This window comes from Nycticebus coucang, chromosome 21 (assembly GCF_027406575.1).
Source record: "Nycticebus coucang isolate mNycCou1 chromosome 21, mNycCou1.pri, whole genome shotgun sequence".
Classification (NCBI taxonomy): Eukaryota; Metazoa; Chordata; class Mammalia; order Primates; family Lorisidae; genus Nycticebus; species Nycticebus coucang.
Window position 1 is genome coordinate 14,529,944 of NC_069800.1, and position 21,544 is coordinate 14,551,487.

The 21,544-nt window shown below is 42.6% G+C and overlaps 1 protein-coding gene across 1 annotated transcript in view; it reads right to left on the reverse strand.

The window, feature by feature from the left end:
• The window catches only part of CFAP61 (cilia and flagella associated protein 61), a 367,994-nt gene that overhangs the window by 125,654 nt on the left and 220,796 nt on the right, over positions 1-21,544 (reverse strand). The window contains exons 19-20 of the mRNA XM_053574251.1: positions 18,872-18,970; positions 13,874-14,042 (exon numbers count right to left, since the gene is read on the reverse strand). Of these exons, the coding sequence (XP_053430226.1) occupies positions 13,874-14,042; positions 18,872-18,970 (268 nt within the window). The remainder of the gene's footprint in view (positions 1-13,873; positions 14,043-18,871; positions 18,971-21,544) is intronic.

Genomic DNA, 21,544 nt, shown 5'->3' on the forward strand with positions numbered 1-21,544 from the left:
GCCTCTCAATCTTTTTTCTTCCTCCAGAAAACACACGGGGTATTCAAAATGTCAACAAGTTGTTGTTTGTCTAGGAGCTGATGTTGGCTGTGAGTTGGGGTTGCTGGCCACAAGGGACCTCGCCATGTGGCCTAGGCTTCCTCATAACCTGGCAGCTGGGGTCCAAGGGCAAGCGCCTCAGAGAGAGAGAATCAGTACGGAGGGCTCCATGTTCCTTTTTAACCTAATCTTGGAAGTCAAGCACTGTCATCCACCATGCGCTTTTCATGCAGGTTGTCACAAAGGCCTGCCTGGGACCAGCGGGCAAGGATCTCGCCTCCACCTCATCCTGCACGGCAAGGCTCGGGCACAGGACATACAACTGAGTCCGATGGGGCCGTTTTTGGTAAGAAGAATCTGCTGGAAACACAATTACATCTGGAGTTGAAATGCAAGTGTATAGAGGAGCTGGGCAGAAAGAAAATTGGTTAGAGGAGCTGGGCAGAAAGAAAATTGGCAAAGTGAATTACTATATCCTTAGAAGATGTTAGACTTATTCTTCACGTTGTCGGGGAAACATCCTCTCTCTCTCTCTCCTCTCCCCTTCTCCCTCCCTCTTTCTCTCTCTACATAGATCCCCTCACTATAACTTCTGTTCTCTCACTTTGACACTGACCTGAGTGGGAACAGAAGCTTTCCTCTACTACAAGGAAAGCAGCAGTAAAAACACAATAAAAGATGCCAGCTAACAGCCGTCTTCTGTGTCACGAAAACGGAAGCCCCCTGGAGGAGGGTCTGCCCTGGCCTAGGGTCCTGCTACGAGGCAGCTCCGTCCCGTTGTTGTCGGGGTAGAGTAAGGGTTCAGGACAGCCAGATCTGATTTCTCAACAAATGCCAGATCCTTGGGGTTTTATGTTGCTTCTTGATTTCCTATTATATGGGTTCAAATTAAAACCAAACAGAGAAATGCCCTTATAAAAATGCCCTTAGAAAACCAAATAAAAAAGCAGTGACCTGAGTTTACCCAGTGGGCCCCAACTGTGTCCCTCTGATGTTTGTTTGGCTGTCAGGTGGAGAATACACGGAGGGAAAAGAGGCCGACAGAGGGGTTCGAGCCTTGACGGCACCTCAAGACCTCTGGGGGCAGACCTGGCACACCCACTGTGTGAGTGTGGCATGAGACCACAGGAATAGGGGTAGAGGAGCTTTTTCCTTCCTTTATTGCACTGGGGCAGTGCTGGCTGGTGCTTGACTAAATCCCACTCGACAGGACACTCTTGGTTATACCCTCCTCAATAGAAATTGTAAAGCCTTAGTACATCACTGTGACGTATTTAATTCAATTTCAAACTAGATTAAATTAAAACAAAACAAAGCTGAATCAACATTTAAAGCTGGATGTCCCCTTTCTGTGAAGGGCTGCAGGAGAATAACTGTAGTTCACCACATGTAACAGGCTCCCATATACAAGGCGCACCCATGTTTTGCCTAAACGTATGTGGACATGGAATTAGTACAACCCATGTAATGTGCTTCCTTATTTTTCCCTCAAAAATTTGGGCAAAAAAGTATACATTATACGTGGCAGAATATGGTATATTTAATATGAAAAGGAACCACTCAGTAAGTAGTGGTCATTTACAGTAACCATAATTGTGGAGGTAAAATTTTCTTATTAGCAATAGAACTTGTTTAGCAACATTGCACTATATTGATAAAGATGGTGATAGTACTCTGCTCACAGTTACTAACAAGTAGTCTACCGAAGACTTTGGCTTGAAGTGCACAGTATTAAATACTGTGCTTTGGAGGTTTGAACCCTCACTGGAATTACAAGGAACATTACGGTAAAAAAGAAAATGAAATTTGGGTAACACTCTGTCAGTTTAGTGAATCCTGGTCTAACAAATCAGGAAAAATCCTTAGCAGAAAGTTGAAGGGCAAATGAACGAATTCAGAATTATTCAATTTCTAAAACTTTCAGTTATTCAGTTTTTCCAAAAAGTGAGTGTTCAGACAAAATAAATAAATAAAAGGAAGAGGAGAAAAAAGAATAAGATCCAAACTGAAAATTAGCTCCCTACAATCTTGAAATGCAGGTGCATTCTGATAACCCTATAATTGTCGCGTGCATTCAGATGTGTGCAGTTGTTTTTGCACACCTCTTGACACACAGTTAAGAAAATGAAAGAAAACTTAATGAGATTATGTATTTCTTATATTCACATAATGATCTTTCTACAAAATAAGGAAAACTCAAGCTAGGATTTTAAATCCCCAAACCAAACTAATATGTACACACGGAGTTCAGCAGAACTCAATAAATAAAAAATTATCTGTGGAAAAACATTGATACTATGTCATCAAAGTAAGGTTGGGAATAAACTTTAAGACAAGGGCATGGGTATATTTAATGAAGAAGTGCCACCTCTTAGGGCTAGCAATTTAAACTAGAGGGTTCTCTGCTACTAATTAAACTTCCACTAACTTTTGGTTGGAGAGCATCGGAGAACTTTCCAACATAACATCAGTGACTTGACACTGAGCAGTGGCGGCGGGAGCTCCTTTCCCCGCAGCAAGTTAATACCCTGTGGTGGCATGGACTAATGGTGACCTCCCTAATAGTCTACCTTTCTTAGTATCAGACCCCTGGGAAATACACCTGGATGCCAAACTATATTTCCTAACTGATGACCAAAGAGGTAGTCAAGAGATATATCAGGAGTACTTGGGTGAGGCAATGAGAAAATTCATTTTCCTCTAGTCTTTCCTCCTTCCTGCTTCTTGCAAATGGAATGGCTGGAGCCACAGCAGCCTTATTGAGATGCTGAGGATGGAAACCACATATTAAAGATGGAAGGGGCCTGAGGTCCTGATGATAACGGGGCGCCACCTTACTGGACCTGAGTTGTTTTTCTCCAGACAGTTTTAGTAAGAGAAAGAAAGAAACTTCTTTCTTCTTTTTGAACTGCTTATTTGGCTCTACCCATAAACAGTTAAGTTCTAGAATCTCTGTTGTAAATACTTTTAAAAGCCAGCAAGTGTAATCCTTGTGCCATATCAGTGAGAGACAGGAGGTGGAAAGGGAAGGAGGGAGAGGAGAGAGAAAGAAATGGTGGTTCAGCTCAGGCTCTGGAGCCAGACTGTGTATGGGTGGGGAACCTGCAGCCTTAAGGCCACAAGGAGCCTTCTAAGTCCTTATGTGTGGCCTTCTGACTGAATTGTATAGAACAATTTGCATAGAACAAATCTTTTTATTAAAAGAGTGCAGCAGGGAAAGTTGATGCTTTCTCTGCCTTCTTTGGTGCTTACTAAAGAACAATCTTGAAATCAGAAGGCTGCAGAGCTCCCCACTTCCTTGCTGACTGGCCTTGAATAAATCACCTAAGCTTCCCTGCACCTTGGTTCCCTCATTTATAAAATGGGGATGGACATGGCACCAACCTGAGCTATGGTGAGGGCTCCGTCAGTTAACGGATGTCTGTCTTTCCACAAGCATCCCACCAGGGTCAGGGGCTCCTCCCACCCAGCCGAGGGTTCCCGTGGCATGCCGCCGGGCTCCTATCTCTGCAGCTGTCTGCTCCCTTGTTGTACAGACTTCCATACTGTTAGAAAGTTGTTTCTTAAGATCAATAAGCACTGTATTCTCACCGCTTCTGGGCTCTGCTCTAAATCTGCTTCCCAGGCTGCGATGCACAAGTCTAACTTGTTTTCCACATGAAAACCTTGCAGGTGTTGAGGCCTGGTTGGCATCCTGTCTGCCCTGAACCTGCACTCCTCTGGCCATGTATCTGGAGGGACTGAGTTTCTGGCTGTGCTTCAGCTTGTTCTTTCTCTTTTAAAATGAGACTCCAAGAAGCCAACATCATATTGCAAGTGCAATGTGTTTTTGTGACGCATTCTTTGACACAGAGATGTTCAGCCAAAACAGGTTCATGATGTCTATATTGTCACCATGGATTTTTCCCTTTGCCTCATTAGTGTTTTTTTCCTCCAATTCTATTTACTGAGTATTTTCATTTTATTATTATTTTTATTTATTTATTTTTATTAAATCATATCTGTGTACATTAATATGATCATGGGGCATCATACACTAGTTTCATAGACCGTTTGACACGTTTTCATCACTCTGGTTAACATAGCCTACCTGGCATTTTCTTAGTTATTGTGCTAAGACATTTACATTCCACATTTACTAAGTTTCATATATACCCTTGTAAGATGCACCGCAGATGTAATCCCACCAATCACTCTCCCTCTGCCCATCCTCCCCCCTCCCTCCCCTCCCTTTCCCCCTTCCCCCTATTCTTAGGTTGTAACTGGGTTATAGCTTTCATGTGAAAGCCATAAATTAGTTTCATAGTAGGGCTGAGTACATTGGATACTTTTTCTTCCATTCTTGAGATACTTTGCTAAGAAGAATATGTTCCAGCTCCATCCACATAAACATGAAAGAGGTAAAGTCTCCATCTTTCTTTAAGGCTGCATAATATTCCATGGTGTACATATACCACAATTTTATTAATCCATTTGTGGATCGATGGGCACTTGGGTTTTTTCCATGATTTAGCAATTATGAACAGGGCTGCAATAAACATTCTGGTACAAATATGTTTGTTATGGTGTGATTTTTGGTCTTCTGAGTATATGCCTAGTAGAGGAATTATAGGATTGAATGGCAGGTCTATTTTTAGATTTCTAAGTGTTCCCCATATGTCTTTCCAAAAGGAATATATTAATTTGCGTTCCCACCAGCAGTGTAGAAGTGTTCCCTTTCTCCACTTCCACACCAACATCTCTGGTCTTGGGATTTTGTGATATGGGCTAATCTTACTGGAGTTAGATGATATCTCAAAGTAGTTTTGATTTGCATTTCTCTGATGATTAAAGGTGATGAGCATTTTTTCATATGTCTGTAAGCCATGCGTCTGTCTTCTTCAGAGAAGTTTCTCCTCAGATCCCTTGCCCAGCCTGCGATGGGATCACTTGTTCTTTTTTTGCTTATATGTTTGAGTTCTCTGTGGATTCTGGTTATTAAACCTTTGTCAGAGACATAACCTGCAAATATCTTCTCCCATTCTGAGGGCTGTCTGCTTGCTTTACTTACTGTGTTCTTGGCTGTGCAGAAGCTTTTTAGTTTGATCAGGTCCCAATAGTGTATTTTTGAAGTTGCTTCAATTGCCCGGGGGGTCCTTTTCATAAAATACCCGCCCAGACCGATTTCTTCAAGGGTTTTCCCTGCACTCTCTTCTAGTATTTTTAGTCTCATGTCTTAAGTTTAAATCTTTAATCCAGTGAGAGTCTATCTTAGTTAATGGTGAAAGGTGTGGGTCCAGTTTCAGTCTTCTACAGGTTGCCAGCCAGTTCACCCAGCACCATTTGTTAAATAGGGAATCTTTTCCCCACTGAATGTTTTTAATTGGCTTGTCAAAGATTAAATAACGGTAAGTAGCTGGATCCATCTCTTGGTTCTCTATTCTGTTCCAGACATCTACTTCTCTGTTTTTGTGCCAGTACCATGCTGGTTTGACAATTATCGATTTGTAGTAAAGTCTGAGATCTGGTAACGTGATTCCCCCGGCTTTGTTTTTATTTCTGAGTAATGTCTTGACTATTCGAGGTTTTTTCTGATTCCATATAAAATGAAGTATTGTTTTCTCAAGTATGACAGTGGGGCTTTAATAGGGATTGCGTTAAAATTATATATTGCTTTGGGTAATATGGACATTTTAACAATGTTGATTCTTCCCAGCCATGAGCATGGTATGTTTTTCCATTTGTTAATATTTTCAGCTATTTCTTTTCTTAGAGTTTCATAGTTTTCTTTATAGAGATCTTTCACGTCTTTTGTTAGATAAACTCCCAAATATTTCATCTTCTTTGGCACTACTGTGAATGGAATAGAGTCCTTACTGTTTTTTCAACTTGACTATTTGGTATATATAAAGGCTACCGATTTATGAATGTTGATTTTGTAACCTGAGATGCTACTGTATTCCTTGATCACTTCTAAGAGTTTTGTAGTAGAGTCCCTAGTGTTTTCCAGATATACAATCATATCATCTGCGAAGAGTGAAAGTTTGATCTCTTCTGACTCTATATGGATACCCTTGATCGCCTTTTCTTCCCAAATTGCAGTGGCTAAAACTTCCATTACAATGTTAAAGAGCAATGGAGAGAATGGGCAGCCTTGTCTGGTTCCAGATCTGAGTGGAAATGATTCCAATTTAACTCCATTCAATATGATATTGGCTGCGGGTTTGCTGTAGATGGCCTCTATCAGTTTAAGAAATGTCCCTTCTATACCAATTTTCTTAAGTGTTCTGATTATGAAAGGATGCTGGATATTATCAAAAGCTTTTTCTGCATCAATTGAGAGAATCGTATGGTCTTTGTTTTTTAATTTGCTTATGTGCTGAATTATACTTATAGATTTATGGATCTTGAACCAGTCTTGACCCCCTGGGATAAAACCGACTCGGTCATAATGTATAATTTGTTTGATGTGTTGCTGGATTCTGTTTATTAGGATCTTGTTGAATATTTTTGCATCTATATTCATTAGTGATATTGGTCTATAATTTTTTTTGTTGGGTCTTTTCCTGGTTTGGGGATCAGGGTGATGTTTGCTTCATAGAATGTGTGGGGTAGTCTTCCTTCTTTTTCTACCTTTTGGAACAGTAAAAGTACTAATTCCTCTTTAATTCTGACGTGAAACCATCTGGTCCAGGGCTTTTCTTTTTGGGGAGGTTTAGTATGGTTGATGCTTTTTCAGAACTTGATATGGGCCTGTTCAGCATTTCCACTTGATTCTGTCTAAGTCTTGGAAGGTGACGTGCTTCCAAGTAGTGGTCAATTTCCTTCAGATTTTCATATGTCTGAGAGTAAAGTTTCTTGTAGTATTCATTGAGGATTTTTTGAATTTCTGAGGGGTCTGTTGTTATTTTGTCTTTGCCATTTCTGATTGATGAGATTTGAGATTTTACTCTTTTTTTCCTGGTTAGGTTGGCCAATGGTTTATCAATTTTATTGACCTTTTCAAAAAACCAACTTTTTGATTTATTGATCTGTTGTATTATTCTTTTGTTTTCAATTTCATTTAATTCTGCTCTAATTTTGGTTATTTCTTCTCTTCTACTTGGTTTGGGGTTGGAATGTTCTTCCTTTTCCAGTTGCTTGAGATATCCCATTAAGTTGTTAACTTCCTCTCTTTCCGTTCTCTTGAGGAAGGCTTGCAGTGCTATAAATTTCCCTCTCAGAACTGAGGTTCTGATAGTTCATGTCTTCGTTGTCATTTTGTTCCAAAAATTTGGCAATTTCCTTCTTGATCTCATCTCTGACCCAGCTATCATTCAGCATAAGGTTATTTAACTTCCATGTTGTTGTATGAGTTTGCAGATTCCTGTTGTTACTGAGCTCAACTTTTATTCCATGGTGGTTTGAGAAGATGCATGGAATAATTTCTATTCCTTTAAATTTACTGAGGTTAGACTTGTGATCAATTTTGGAGTATGTTCCGTGGGCTGATGAGAAGTATGTGTATTCAGTTTTGTTGGGATGAAATGTTCTGTACATGTCTGCTAAATCCAAATATTGGATGGTTAGGTTTAAATCTAAGATTTCTTTGCTCAGCTTCTTTCTGGAGGATCGATCCAACACTGCCAAGGGAGTGTTGAAATATCCGACGATTATGGAGCTGGAGGAAATCAAGTTGCTCATGTCTGTTAGAGTTTCTCTTATAAATTGAGGTGCGTTCTGGTTGGGGGCATAGATATTAATATCATATTGAGTATTACCCCTATTGCTATTGCTTTTAATACCTGTGTGAATTTGCCTAACAAATTCACTTTTTGTGACCTTTAACCATCTTTTTGCTTTTAAATTTTTGCTGTCCTTTTGGTTGGGCATTTTTCTTGCATTTTGAACTTAGTCTAAAGCAGAGTCTTGTAACAGGATGGGCTGAAGCCACGTTGCCCACTGTTGTAACTGTCGGATTGTTCTCTTTATATCATTCGAGTTCACATCTTCACTTTTAACCAACCATTTTTTAAATATATATATGTATATAGATTTTTTTTTAAAGTAAATCATAGCTGTGTACGTTAATGCATTTATGGGGTACAGTGTGCTGGTCAACAATTGTGTCTGTTTTCTTAGTTTTCTTTCCAGTGTTTGGAAGGTTCTTTATGTTGTTCCACAAGACTCCATAACTACTTCTAAATATAAGAGTCCAGCCTGAAATATTACCTTTGTATTTCCCCAGTTAACATGATGCCTTTGCCAGCTTGCTCTCTGTTTTCAGCAACTTCTTCATTAGGTTAATTTAGATGAGACATTATTTCATATTTTGCATTTATTCACAGGGTTACAAAAAATTATTTAGATTATACTCTTAAATTATTTATGGTGCTTGCCACCTGTCCTTTTCTACTATTGTGAAAATCCAAATTTTCTTTACTATCTTGGTTATTTGGCATACAAATTAAAGAAAAACACATGTGATTTTTCTGAGGCTTTGCGCTTTATCTTCAATTATGAGGGAATTAGGTGGGTGTATAATTATGGAATCATCAATTTCCTTCAAAATTCTGTGTGGTTAGTTTCATTTTACTTTGCCATTTAATACTTGAGAAAACATTCAATGGCATCTTATTTTTGTTCCCTTTTCAGGGGAAAGGTTGGTAATCTGTTATTTTTCTTTTGCAGTTTATTTATTTTTTCTCCATCATCAACATTCTCACAGAACCAAAATTTTTTCAGAATGCAACTAAGAACAATTTTCTTTGAATTTGCCTGGAACGTGGTCAGCTGGACAGTATCTTTTTATCATCATCATCATTATTATTATTTAGGATTCATTAAGGGTACAAAGAATTAGGTTACATTGATTTCATTTGTTAGGTAAAGTTCCTCTTATAATTGTGTCCCGCCCTCAAGAGGTGTGCCGTACACCACGACCCTCATCCCCCTCCTTCCTCTCCTCTCCCCACTCCCTTATTCCCCCACCCCTGCCTTGTATTAGACCATCTACTGCCTCCTTCATATTAGAATTGAGTACGTGGAATTGAGTACATATTAGAATTGAGTACATAGGATTCTTGCTTCTCCATTCTTATGATGCTTTACTAAGAAGAGTGTGTTCCACCTCCATCCAGGTTAATACAAACATCCACATCCACGCCAACATCTGTGGTTTTGGGATTTTGTGATTTGGGCTACTCTTACCGGAGTTAGACGGTATCTCAGGGTAGTTTTGGTTTGCATTTCTCTGATGATTAAGGATGATGAGCATTTTTTCATGTGTCTGTAGGCCATGCGCCTGTCTTCTTCAGAGAAGCTTCTGTTCATGTCTCTTGCCCACAATGAAATGGGATCACTTGTTTTTTTCTTAGTAATAAGTTTGAGTTCTCTGTGGGTTTTGGTTATTAGACCTTTGTCGGAAATGTAACTTGCAAAAATCCTCTCCCATTCTGAGGGCTGTCTATTTGCTTTACTTAGTGTGTTCTTGGAAAGTTTTCTTTTAGAGCATCTTTAATTATTGTCTCTATTTCATTTCCTTGGGTCCCTTCTTCAGGAAACCAGTCATGTTGTTGTTTCCATGTCTGCCATATCCTGTTGTCTCTTGCACCAAGTGTACCCCTTTGTCCTTTGCCTCTGCTCTCCAGAGGAGCTTGTGGTTTGCCTTCAGAACCTTAGCTGTACAGCATCGGTTCTGGCTCTGATAGGGATTTAATTTCAATTCTTTCTTTATTTTTTTGAGACAGAGTCTCATGCTGTCACCTGGGGTAGAGTGCCGGGGCGTCATAGCTCACAGCAACCTCAAACTCTTGGGCTTAAGCAATTCTCTCGCCTCAGCCTCCCAAGTAGCTGGGACTACAGGCGCCCGCCACACCTCCTGGCTGTTTTTGTTGTTGTTGCAGTTGTCATTGTTGTTTTAGCAGGCCCAGGCCAGGTTCAAACCTGCCAGCCTCCGTGTATGTGGTCGGTGCCCTACCCACTGAGCTATGGGTGTGGCCCTTAGTTCTTTCTTATTCATCTAATCCTGTGGCCTTTTCAGTTTAGCTTCTGCTCTTCTGATGGCTTCAGCTCCCATTTCAGAGCCTGGGTGATGAAATTGAACTGAAGATGATGAATAGTTTCTTGCTCTGTTTGTGTTGGGGGTAACGGGGGGGAAGGAGAATTGTGTATTTCTGAAATATTTTCCAAAAATATTTCCTGATTTTTGCTGATGGTGTTCCCTTTCTCTTTCTCTTACTGTGTATCTTTTTGTTCCTGTTGTCTCTTTCTGTTGAACAAACTCACACCAAAAATTAAACTTAAACATCAACCATTTTACTAACTTTTCATGATTTTCTTGCCCAGAAATTTGGGTGGGGTTTGGGTAGACAATTTTTTAGTACCATGTATTAGAGATAGAAGTCGCTTGGCAATATTCAGCTGGTGGATGGACTGGAGGGTCCGAGAGGGCTTCACTCATATGTCTGGGGCCTCGCAGAGACTGCTGGAAGGCTGGGTTCAGCTGGGACTGTCAGGCAGAGAGCCCACCCATGGCATCTCCTGCATGGCAATCCCAGGGCATCGGAAATTCTCCAGGAGCTACTGTTTCTACAACCAAGACGGTTCTGCATGGCCTTTGTGACTTGGCCTCACAGAAGTCACACCATGTCATGTCCTTTGTTCTTTGTTGGTTAAGGCTGTCACAAACCTACCCAGATTGGATGGAAGAAACATCAAAGATTTTTGCAGCCATGTTTTAAAGCAGCCACTTTTCTTTGACCGCGTGCTGTCAATTTTCCTTTTCAGTCATCTTCAGATTGAGGTCGTGTCACACTAATTTCTGTCAGTTGACACGTGGGAGTATCTTTCTCACGTCTATTACTGGGAGACACATTGGTGTAGAGAGTTGTCTCTCTGAACCCCTGTTTGTGACAGGTGCTCACGTGAGGCTGGCTGCTCTGGACACCACACTATTATTTACCCAGTCTAAGATAACCTCTTTGGAGACCACACATATTGCTGAATTGTGTCAAGCCTACTGTAAATTACAATCCTCAGCTCTTTCTCTCACTTGGTTGGAGGTACTCACTCCCTATTGGCAGCTGGAGAGCACTGCGCCTCTGAACAGTCCATGCCACAGTCTTCTCACAGTCCATGCCAAACCATTTGACCTTGAGTTGACAAATTTTGTTCTCTTTTTTATAAAGTTACCCAAATCCAGGTGTGGGGCAGGCTTCTCTCTGTCTCTCCACAGCTGTCCGCGAGTCAGAGAGAGTTTCTCTTTGATCTCATTTGTAAGCTCCCCCAGAGTATTTTTCTTTCTTTTTTTGTAGAGACAGAGTTTCACTTTATCGCCCTCAGTAGAGTGCCGTGGTGTCACACAGCTCACAGCAACCTCCAACTCCTGGGCCTAGGCGATTCTCCTGCCTCAGCCTCCTGAGTAGCTGGGACTACAGGCGCCCGCCACAACGCCCGGCTATTTTTTGGTTGCAGTTCGGCCGGGGCCGGGTTTGAACCCGCCACCCTCGGTACATGGGGCCGGCGCCGTGCTCACTGAGCCACAGGCACCGCCCTCCCCCAGAGTATTTTTCAAATCCAACATGTGTTTACCAATTTTTTTTAAAAAGTCAGAATTGATAGGAGGGGTGAGGAAGGGAGCTAGAGGGTTCTGAAAGTGAGCCTGCTAAATCTTCATCTTCCAAAATGGAGAGCGAGAGCTAATTCCGGAAGTTGATAGATCAAGGAAAAAACTTCAATAAACATATTAACTGTATTTGGAGTAACCACAGAAGAAGTTAAAACAGAAATGCTTCAAACTGGTTGCCTCTGGAAAGAGGAGTTAGAGGTTAGAGAGGGCTGGAGAGAGGCTGGCCCCCCTCAGGCTCAGCCCCATGGTACAATGGAATGTTTTACTTCATGCGTGGAGTTTCTGATAAAAAAGTGATGTGTATTTGGATATCAAAAATATGACATAATATTTTAGAGTGAGGTGTGCCAATTAAAAGGTCTGATTAAAGGTTAAGGCTTGTAGTTATATATGTATAACAGCCTGTCTTCTTGCTTTGGGTTTAAGCTTTATTTTAATCATTTTAATTTGCTTTTTAAAAAAAAAAATCACAAAATTGGGACAAAACCATTGAGCGCTGAAGAGAAGGAAGTATGAGGGAAAAAATATTATAAGAAGAAGAAGCTCCCCAGGGAATCCAGCTGCCCCTTTTGTATCACTCTATGTACTTTGATTTTTGTGTCCTTCTGGAAAAATTAAATTGGAACTCCCTTTATCACTTCTTCATTTCACTTTTTCATTGTAAAAAGGGCAAGAGCTTAATGTGGCACAGACTACAGCTGCAGGGCAGCTGGACACACAGGGGCAGATGCTCGAGTCTCTGGACAGCTGGCAGAGTCTTCCACTCACAGCTTCCAAAGTACTTGGTTTGGGCAGCAGCTGGAACCGGCAGGCAGGTGAAGGCGAGATAGGCTAAAAAGGTGCAGGATATTTTCCTCTGGCTTAATGTTTTAAAAAGAGGAATATTTAATAAAAATGAAGCACTCTGCCAGCTATTTTTTTCCCCCTTAACCAGGAGAAAAATCCTTTTATCCTTTGAGAATGAGACTACTTTTTTAAAAAAAGAAGAAAGCAAAGCAAAGGAAGGAAAGAATAGGAAGAGAAGGGAAAGGGATGACTCAGGGTCGATCCAAACTGCCCCAAGTGTGGTCCATGCAGCGGCAGTATTGGCCTCACCGGGAGCTTGTGAGAAAGGCTTGGGCACGGCAGCCCCAGCTCCCCTGCTCTGAATCTGCATTGCAACAGGATGCACGGGGATCCATGTGCACAGTGCAGTTTGGGAAATGCTGTGTCCTGGATGAGGGATTCCCGATTGAGGAAGTTCAAGCTGGCGGTTCTCAGCCTTAGCTTAGAAGCATCTGGGAGCTTAAGACAAAATACCTATGACCGAGTGCCACTGCACATGATGAAAACAGTCTCTGAGGGTGGGGCCTAGGCACAGGTGTGTGTTCAAACACCTGAGGTGATCTCAACATGTACAAAGCAAAACCACTGGTTTCGGGGTCCTCAGAGCCACTGAATGCATCTTGTGACAAAGCCTGGTCTGAGATGCCGTCTCCTCCACATGCCACCTCCTGTGGCCTTGCTGATGTCAAGACACCAGTGCTCAGAGGCGTGGGTCAAGTCCACGACCATTCACCAGATGGCCTACTACCCTTGAGTGAGAGATGAAATCTATTTTCCTCTGGAGAGAGGCCATGTTTCTGTGGACTATGGGAAACGTGCATGTGAACTGCGAAGTGGGAAGATTAAAATCTGCTGCCCTGAGACGGCCAACAGCTTCAGTTGTCTCCAGCGACGCTTTATTCAGATGCGGCTGGAGAGTTTAACAATTGGAGAGGATGGTCACTGGGAAGCCAGTTAATCACATTTCCTAGTGTTATAACCGAGAGACAAAATAAAGTAAGGGCTGACAGAAGGGGCGCATGTTTGAAATACTTCTGCGTGAGCCCATTGCCACAGCCAAATGGGAGCCTCTTGAGGTATGAATTAATTTACTGCAGATGCATGCCTGCTGGCGTCTGGACTATGCTAGGGTGAGCGGTAAGTGGGAGACTTTTGGACAACAGCTTAAAGAATGACATTTCTCCAACTTGATTTTTATCCTTGAGCAGAATGTTTTTCTTGGAATGGGTTTCTGGGAGGGTTTGCGGACACGTTTTTGGTCATGTGTGCAGGCCCTGAAGAGTGCTTCTGTGAATTTAGCACGGCAGCTGTCCAGACAAGAAGGGATGCTCTTTACCCAGGAAGTGTGGGCCCCAGTAAACACAGGACGGCTCTCAGGGAGGCCTCCAAATGTGCCATTTGCGCCTCAAGTGCCCAGCCTACCTGGTACTGCTGCCCGGTGCAGAGGACGAGGTGGTCATAGAGCACAATTTCTCCCTTGGAAAGCACGACGTGCTTGGCCGCCCGGTCTATGCCAGTCATTCTACCAACCACAACATTCACCCAGGAACACAGCGACATCAACGCGTAATCTTTATCATTAAAACAGTGGCTGCAAAGAGAGAAGCTCCGTAAGTGACATTTGAGCAGCTGACAGCGGGCGTTAATTAGACATCTGGTGAGCTGGTTCAAGTCCCCTAGTGGGCCGAGTCTGTGCTCTGGCTGTGAGTTTACCAGAACTAACACTGGCAGAGTTTTCGTTACGAAACACTTAGTCACAGATTGACATCTTCCCATTAAAGCTAAACTGTTCCACCCGGCTTAGGCCAGCCTGCAACAGGAAGAGGGTGTGCGCGCAAGTGTGTGTGTGTGTGTGTGTGTGTGATCACTAATAGTAGGCTCTTTCTTCTGCTTCTGTTTAGTGAAAGCTGTAAATTTGCTTTAGCTGTTGAATTATCTTATTGACCACAGACTCAAAGGGAGTGAGGAAGGAGAAAGTGACTTTGTGGAGGATTCCCAAAAATGGGTCAGAGCCCTGAGTATCCATAATCCTCCCTATTTGCTGATACTTGAATACAAAACTCATTCTTAGAATTAATGTTTGGCTTCATGCCAAAACAAGGTTTATTTCCTGAAGATGTCAATTACAGAATTATGTCTGTAGCAAGTACACTTCCTGGAGACTTTGGAGACTCACTGTGCAGGGCAAAGGTGGTTTACAGGGAACTGGTATCTCTAGAAACAGCGATGCCTTTAATGCTTTGGGGGACCAGAGGCTGGGCGGGCTTTTGTTTTCTGGGTTCTGCAGGAGTTTGAGCACTCTACGTTAATAAGGTTAAGAGGGGCTTCTTGTGGTTTTAGGTTTGTTTAACGGTTTTTGTGAGGGTTCTTTCCAGAATTTTTTGCAAGGTTTGACTTTTGAATGATTCTGCTCTAAGACGGAGAATCTATGGTGATAGGATAGTGAGTGGTGCATGGGAATTTAAGCTGCATGATCCTTTTCTTTATTCTTTTAAAAACAATTTTTAACAATTTTTTTTTTTTTTCAGTTTTAGAGATGGAGTCTTGCTTTCTTGCCCAGGCTGGCCTTGAACTTTGGGGATCAAGGCCTCCTCCCACCTCAGCCTCCTGAGTAGCTAGGGCTACAGGTGTGTACCTCCACACCCAGCAGCGTGGTCTTCTTCACAGAGGACCGTGCTGTGTAGAGTCTGCACTCCCTGGACACATCGCAGTTTCTCACCTCACCCCTTAGGAGGGTACTGAGCCCTCCCTACACGTCTCATCCATCGTATAGAAGGAACAGGAGAAGGTGCTGCTTTGTGAAGTGGGCTGCATATACGAAAGGTATTATTCTAAACAATATTAATGATACATAATCCTGTTTACTTTCTTTGGAGGCAAACAGGACTCTGAAGCGGTAATGGGAGAACATTTTTTTCTTTTTGATCCACACGCGTCTGGTCTTACAGCACAAAGAGAACCCTAGTAATGGCTGCGCATTAGACTCGTAAAAGGTTCAGGAGCTCTGGGCTTTGTGTCTCTCCGCGAAACAACACTTAAGAACCAGAAAATTTCTTCTTAATGAGAAAAAATCAGGGGCTGGCCTGTCACAAGAAAATAATGGATAGTCAGATGAAATTTTCTTTTAAAAAACCATTTTGATAGCTTTGCAGGAATACGGGCAACTCCAGTGAGCCCATACACGGGCGAGAGAGCCACGGAGGGTCGTTCTTATTTGTCACCTAGTCCCTACTGTAAGCCACATCCGAGAGGAGGATGACAAATTAAATACAGTTAGTGCACAGGGATTAGTCTTAGGAGGATTTGCCCAAAGATAAAAGCTCCTGGGGGAAATTTGCGGAAGGCGGAGAGAAGGCTATCTTTAATAACAGTAAGACAGTATTGTTGATAATGTCAGAATACATGTTTCAAATTAAAATTTTGAGCTCTGTCGGGGAGGGGGGGACTGGCCTTGGGGAACACTGATGTTTTAGGAACCTTTATTCAGATGCAAAAGGAAGCATTGAAGAATGTGGGGTGCTTGCTTTTATGGCACGTACTGAATGGCATGTCTCAGTTTAAAATGTCACCATGGGGCAGTGCCTGTGGCTCAAGGAGTAGGGCGCCAGCCCCGTATGCCGGAGGTGGTGGGTTTGAACTCAGCCCTGACCAAAAATTGCAAAAAAAAAAAAAGATTCTGACCTGGCACGCCCTGTCTCATGGTTTGGTGACAAGAGAAATGTCTCCACTAGGGTTCTCTGGAAAGGACAGAAGAAACCGAAGAACACAGACAACGAAACTTCATGCTTCTCACATGAGTCTGACCCTGGCTCAAAATGAACATAAAAGTTGTCTTCACAGGAAATTCTGGAGACAGACAGGTGGGGAAAAAAAAGCAGAAACTCGAGATGAGGAGGTTTCTGAAAGACGGCATATGCGGGGAGTAGGCACTTGCTCAAGGTTCAGAGCCCTCAGCCGAGCAGTCAGAAGGCCCAGCCCAGGGCCTGGAGGGCCCACATGTCAGTGGACACCGGGCCCTCCTGGGGCCAAAACTCTTTAGAACCAGAAAGAACCTTAGAGCTTCTCATACTAGTTGTGACACTGCTACAGGAAGGACCATCACAATCAGCATTCAGATGGTCTGGTTAAAGGACTTCTCTGCCTCTTGCCCCCACAGCCTTCCACTGAGCTGCTTCCAAGGCAGGCGTGTGGTCAGCGCCTCCACAGAGGCTGGGCAGGGGAAAGAGGGCAAACACACTCACAATGATAATACTAATAAATCAAAATACCAGTTAAGGACAAGTTCAAAATTAGTGTTTAGAATGAGGAATTTAACCTATTAAAATATTGGTGTCATTCAAGCTTGATATTTTTAAACTCCTCGCTCAGAGTTAATTTCCTTTATGGGGCATGAGGACCCTGTGAAAGGTGACACCTGTTGGTTTACCATGAGTCTGTGGTTTCTAAGAAGCACGATGACAAGTAGCTCTTCTGCCAAGTGGTCTGGCTGTGTTATTTAGTCCCTGCCTAATACTCGAGTGAAGGATGTGTGCAGGTATTTTTGGAGGTCACGTTCACTGGGTCCACATTATTCAGTGAACACTTGCTTGTGTCAGCGTGTCAAGCTCTGTCCCAGGCACTGCCCTACCAATGAATAGAAAGACAAAAGTTCCTGCCCTTGTGGAGTTTATAGTATAGTCAAAGGAACTGGGATTCAAAGAAGCAGCATAATTTTAAAAGGCAAATTATACATTATTCAGAAGGATTTCCAGTAGCAAGGAAAAAAATAGAGCAGAGTATGGGGGACTGGGGTACGTTCAGGTGTTGAGTGCCAGTGAACGGTGTGGTCAGGGCAGGCCTCAAAGAAAAGGTGACATTTAAGAGAGAGAAGCAAAGACCCCGGGGGGGGGACTTGACTGTTATGTTCGAGGGGTATCGGGAAGGTTGAAGTAATGAGAAGAAAAGGGCAAAAATAGTCCAAGATGAGGCCAGAAAAGTAACTAGACAAGGAGAGAGTTTAGGGCACAGCTTTCTAGAACTTTCTGTGATCACGACAATGGTCTATACCTGTGCTTTCCAATATGGTAGCCACCGGCCATGTGGCCAGTGTGATTGGGGAGCTGAATTTGTCATCTCATCTAATTTAAGTAATTTAAATTTAAACAGTCACATGAGGCCAGTGGCCACCTCCTTGGATAGTGCAGCACCAGGTTGTGAGGACTTGTGGTCTCATTCATATCTCTGTGGCCTTGCTCTGGCCACCGTGTTGAGAACCGCAGAGAGGCAAGGGCAGTGGCAGGGGGCAGTTCTGTCGTGTGACACGCCCAGCAGGGGATGGACAGAGACCCTACCAAGCTGACTGAACTAAATGCCTCTGAAGACATTTATCAATAAAACAGTGTTTCCTGAGAAATCATACAATTTAGAAAGAGAGAATAGAGGGAAGGGTATATCCATGTGTTCTTGGGCAGAATTTGGCATTTGTGCTAATTTTAATAAAAATACAGCAAGTTTGGCGTATCACCTACTTTTCACAATCAAAAAAAGCAAAGCTCAGCGAAATGAAATCCCTTCCCTGGGTGCCTAGTAGTAGGGGGTGGCTGTGAATCTGAATTCTTCCGGCCTGAAACCCATGCCCTTTATTCTACACCACAATGACATCCTTAAAAAATGTGAAATTTATAGTTTGATGGGAGTATTAGGTTGAAGCAAGCATGGTTCAGCGGACAAGAAAGCTGTGGTTTTCCTGACTGAAGGCAAAGCAAGTCTTTTTTGCAGAGGGAAGAGGGTCCCTTCATCACGGACTCTGGAATGAACCCCCTGACAGGGAACAATTTCCTTCATCCTCATTGGAAAAATTGGGAGATTGTTTCTTGAGGCAGGGAGCCTAATATTTCTCGTACTCATGTTTTGCTGCAGGAAATTAAAATTAATAAAAGCTGTGTGATAAGGAAATGGTATCGTCTAGAAGGGATTTTATCAAATAATAACTCAGCTGGGATGATAACTATACTGCTTGCCCAGACTGGCATGGAAGTTCTCTGATTACAAATGGCCAGATTAGGTAAGACGCATACCCCAGTGAGGCGCCTTGTGGAGGCAAATATAGTCACCAACCTCCATTCCCCTGTAGCGTGACTCAGAACCCCAAAGCAGGATGGAGTCTGCGTGCCTGGGCCCGCAGACTCCATCCCAGCTGCTTGGCACAGGGCAGATGTCTTTCCACAGTAACTAAACGGGGCCCGACCCTGCAGGTCTGTGCTCGCGCCTCCTAAATGACCTCTGAACCACACCCCACTCATTGGCACCCAACACCTCCTGTCCCCCATCCTCGGCTTTGCTTTTCCCGTTCTAATCTGAAATCCATTGTTTAACAGCAAAAGACTGCCCATAAATTAGGACATTTAGGCCTCAGAATGAAAAAGCAAACAGAATACATACTCGCTGGCTAAAAACTTCCTCTGTTCAGCTCCCAGAAGGTTTTTGCCTGGAAGTCCGTGAGTTGAAATCAGGGTGAGATTATTGAACTTCAGGTGAGAGCTAAGGAGAAAGAAAAAAAAGGAAAGGAACAAAAGAGTCCATGCCGTGATTTAGTGAAAGTTTATCACAATTCAATTTAACTGTTGAATTTTTCTCCAAAACTAACAACTCTTTTTATAGAACCCTCCAAATACAGATTACAATTTGAATACAAAAAGAAAGGTAGCCCCTGAGCTGCCACAGCAGAAACTCCAGCCACCTACAATAATGACAGAACGGTTTGACTTTCTTCATTTACTTCTCAAAGTAAAACAAAATAAAACCTGTAAATTGAGAGAGTGGAAGTAAACACACAGGGCGTCCCACAAGTTGTCCCTAAAGTTGCCGCACACTAGAAAAATGGGAAATTGTAGCTAAATGTACCTTTATTTACAAAACATTTACAAAGTATTCTCTTTGTGTTGGTCACCTCTTTGTAAAATTTTGTAATTAATATTTTGTAGCTATAATTTCCCATTTTTCCCATGTATGGTGATTTTGGGGTGACTTTTTGGACGCCCCGTGGAATATATTAGTACAGAGTCTGAATTTTAGACTACTTCTGAGAAACTTCCGGGAAGCATAACCACAACAGTTAAACCTTGCCTAGTGCTTACAATAAGCCTTTTGCGTGTAATGAGGTCAGTAATGGTATTATCCATATTCTATCAGGTGGAACTGAGGCAAAGTGATTTGCTGACACCATATTGCTGGGAACTCTGGAGCAGGGTTTGAACCCAGGCCGTCTGGCTCCGGCATCCTCTCTCCTCATGTTTGCTGACACTGCTCTGTTAAGCTCAAATTGTTGAGAGGGATTCAAAGATCATCTAATTCCCACTGGTAAACATCAGCTTTATTACTTTCATGTATATATATATATATATATATATATATATATATACATATATTTATTTACTCAAATCAAGACATTAAATGGTCACTTAGGAGAAAATTCTACAGCAAAAGTGACTTATATTGGCACCAGGATCTCCAGAGCCCAAGGCACCTTCCCAGGCAACCACAGAGATACATCTTCAGGGTGGTGCATGCTGGGGCAGGCAAAGGGCAGGCTTTACAAACCACATTTTCCATGTAAGAAAATCAAGGTTGGAAGTGGTAAGTAATTTGTTCAAGGTCGTGAAGCTCAGGAGTAGCGGGGCTGGACAAGAAAGCCAGGTCTTCTGACCTGACGTCACCTTGCCCCTCCAGCCTGTTCTGTGCTCAGGGCTGCCCAGGTGGATGCCCTCCCAACTCACCAGCTGAATATTCACTCTCTGTTTGTTTTTCAGCATTTGAAACTTGCCCTCTGCTTAGAGTCAGCAAAATTATATGGGTGACTTGATCTTTTCATAGGATTCAGGCTGATGAGAAAGATATTTTCTTCTAAAATTGCTCCTTAGTTCACATCTCCCCTTCAATCAACCAAATGCCAAAAAAAAAAAAGAAGGCTTCACCAAGTCAGAGGAAAACACCTGCCCTCCCTTCCCAGGAGGAGGCTGGAAGTGTTCCAAATGTGGAAGTGCTATCAATTTACTGACAAGCTGGTAAGTAGTGCTGAGAGCAGGAGACCTTGGTGGGGGCAGTGCAATAAACTCCACGGCACCTGACATTTAAAAACAGCTAAATATTAGGAGAGGTTTTGCTCTAAACTCTCTTAGGATGGGTGTCATTTAAGAATGAATATTCTTATTTTATATGAAGAAAATGGAGCACATCTTATCCTCTAATAATAAAAATACAAATTTTGAATATCTTCAAATAACATAAAGGTCACAATTAACCCCAGCTACTCGGGGCTGCCAGTCTGCAGGTGCACGTCGATGGCAGGCCTCTGAGCTATTAGCATTGAAGGGGAAAAGCAAACAATAATCATAATATGTGTTTATACTCACAGGCAGGAAGAATTTGTCCTGGCTATGGATCCTATGTGATTGACATGTGGGTTACGTTATACTAACAGCAGTTACGCACAGGCCCTTTCCACAGCTCTGTGTAAATACAACACTTAACAATTACCCAGCTATATCTTTCACTGCAAGACAATCTCTTTGGTACCGAATAATATGAATTATCTAACAACGTGTATCAAACGACTTGTACATTGCTAACTTACCACCTGGTGCTATCCTAAATTATGCTAGGCTATTATACAATTAACAATTTCCCTTAAAAACAGTGGGTTTTAAAAATATTATCTATAATGACATAGTATAAAGACTTTTTTTTGGCTTGGGGAGACATTTTCTGGATTATTATATATAAATTAAAACACACACACACACACACACAGGTTTCCACTCCTTTTCCTTAGCCCTAGTCAAATTCCTTTCATGTTCTCGTCTGTTCTGCAATCTTCGCCTTCTCTGCTGTCCCCGTGTCCTTCCTACTATCCTCCCTTCTCATGTGACCGTCTGCCCTACATCGTACAGGAACACACAGACCAGCCACCAGGTTTCCCTCCTTTTCCCTTCCTGCCATGTCTGGACACATCTTCAGGAGACCCCTCCATTCCCTTGAGTCAGAGGACAGTTGTCTCTCCAGGAACCCTGTCTCTGCTTCAAGTCCTTCTTCTACCTCTCCCAACCCCCACGCCGG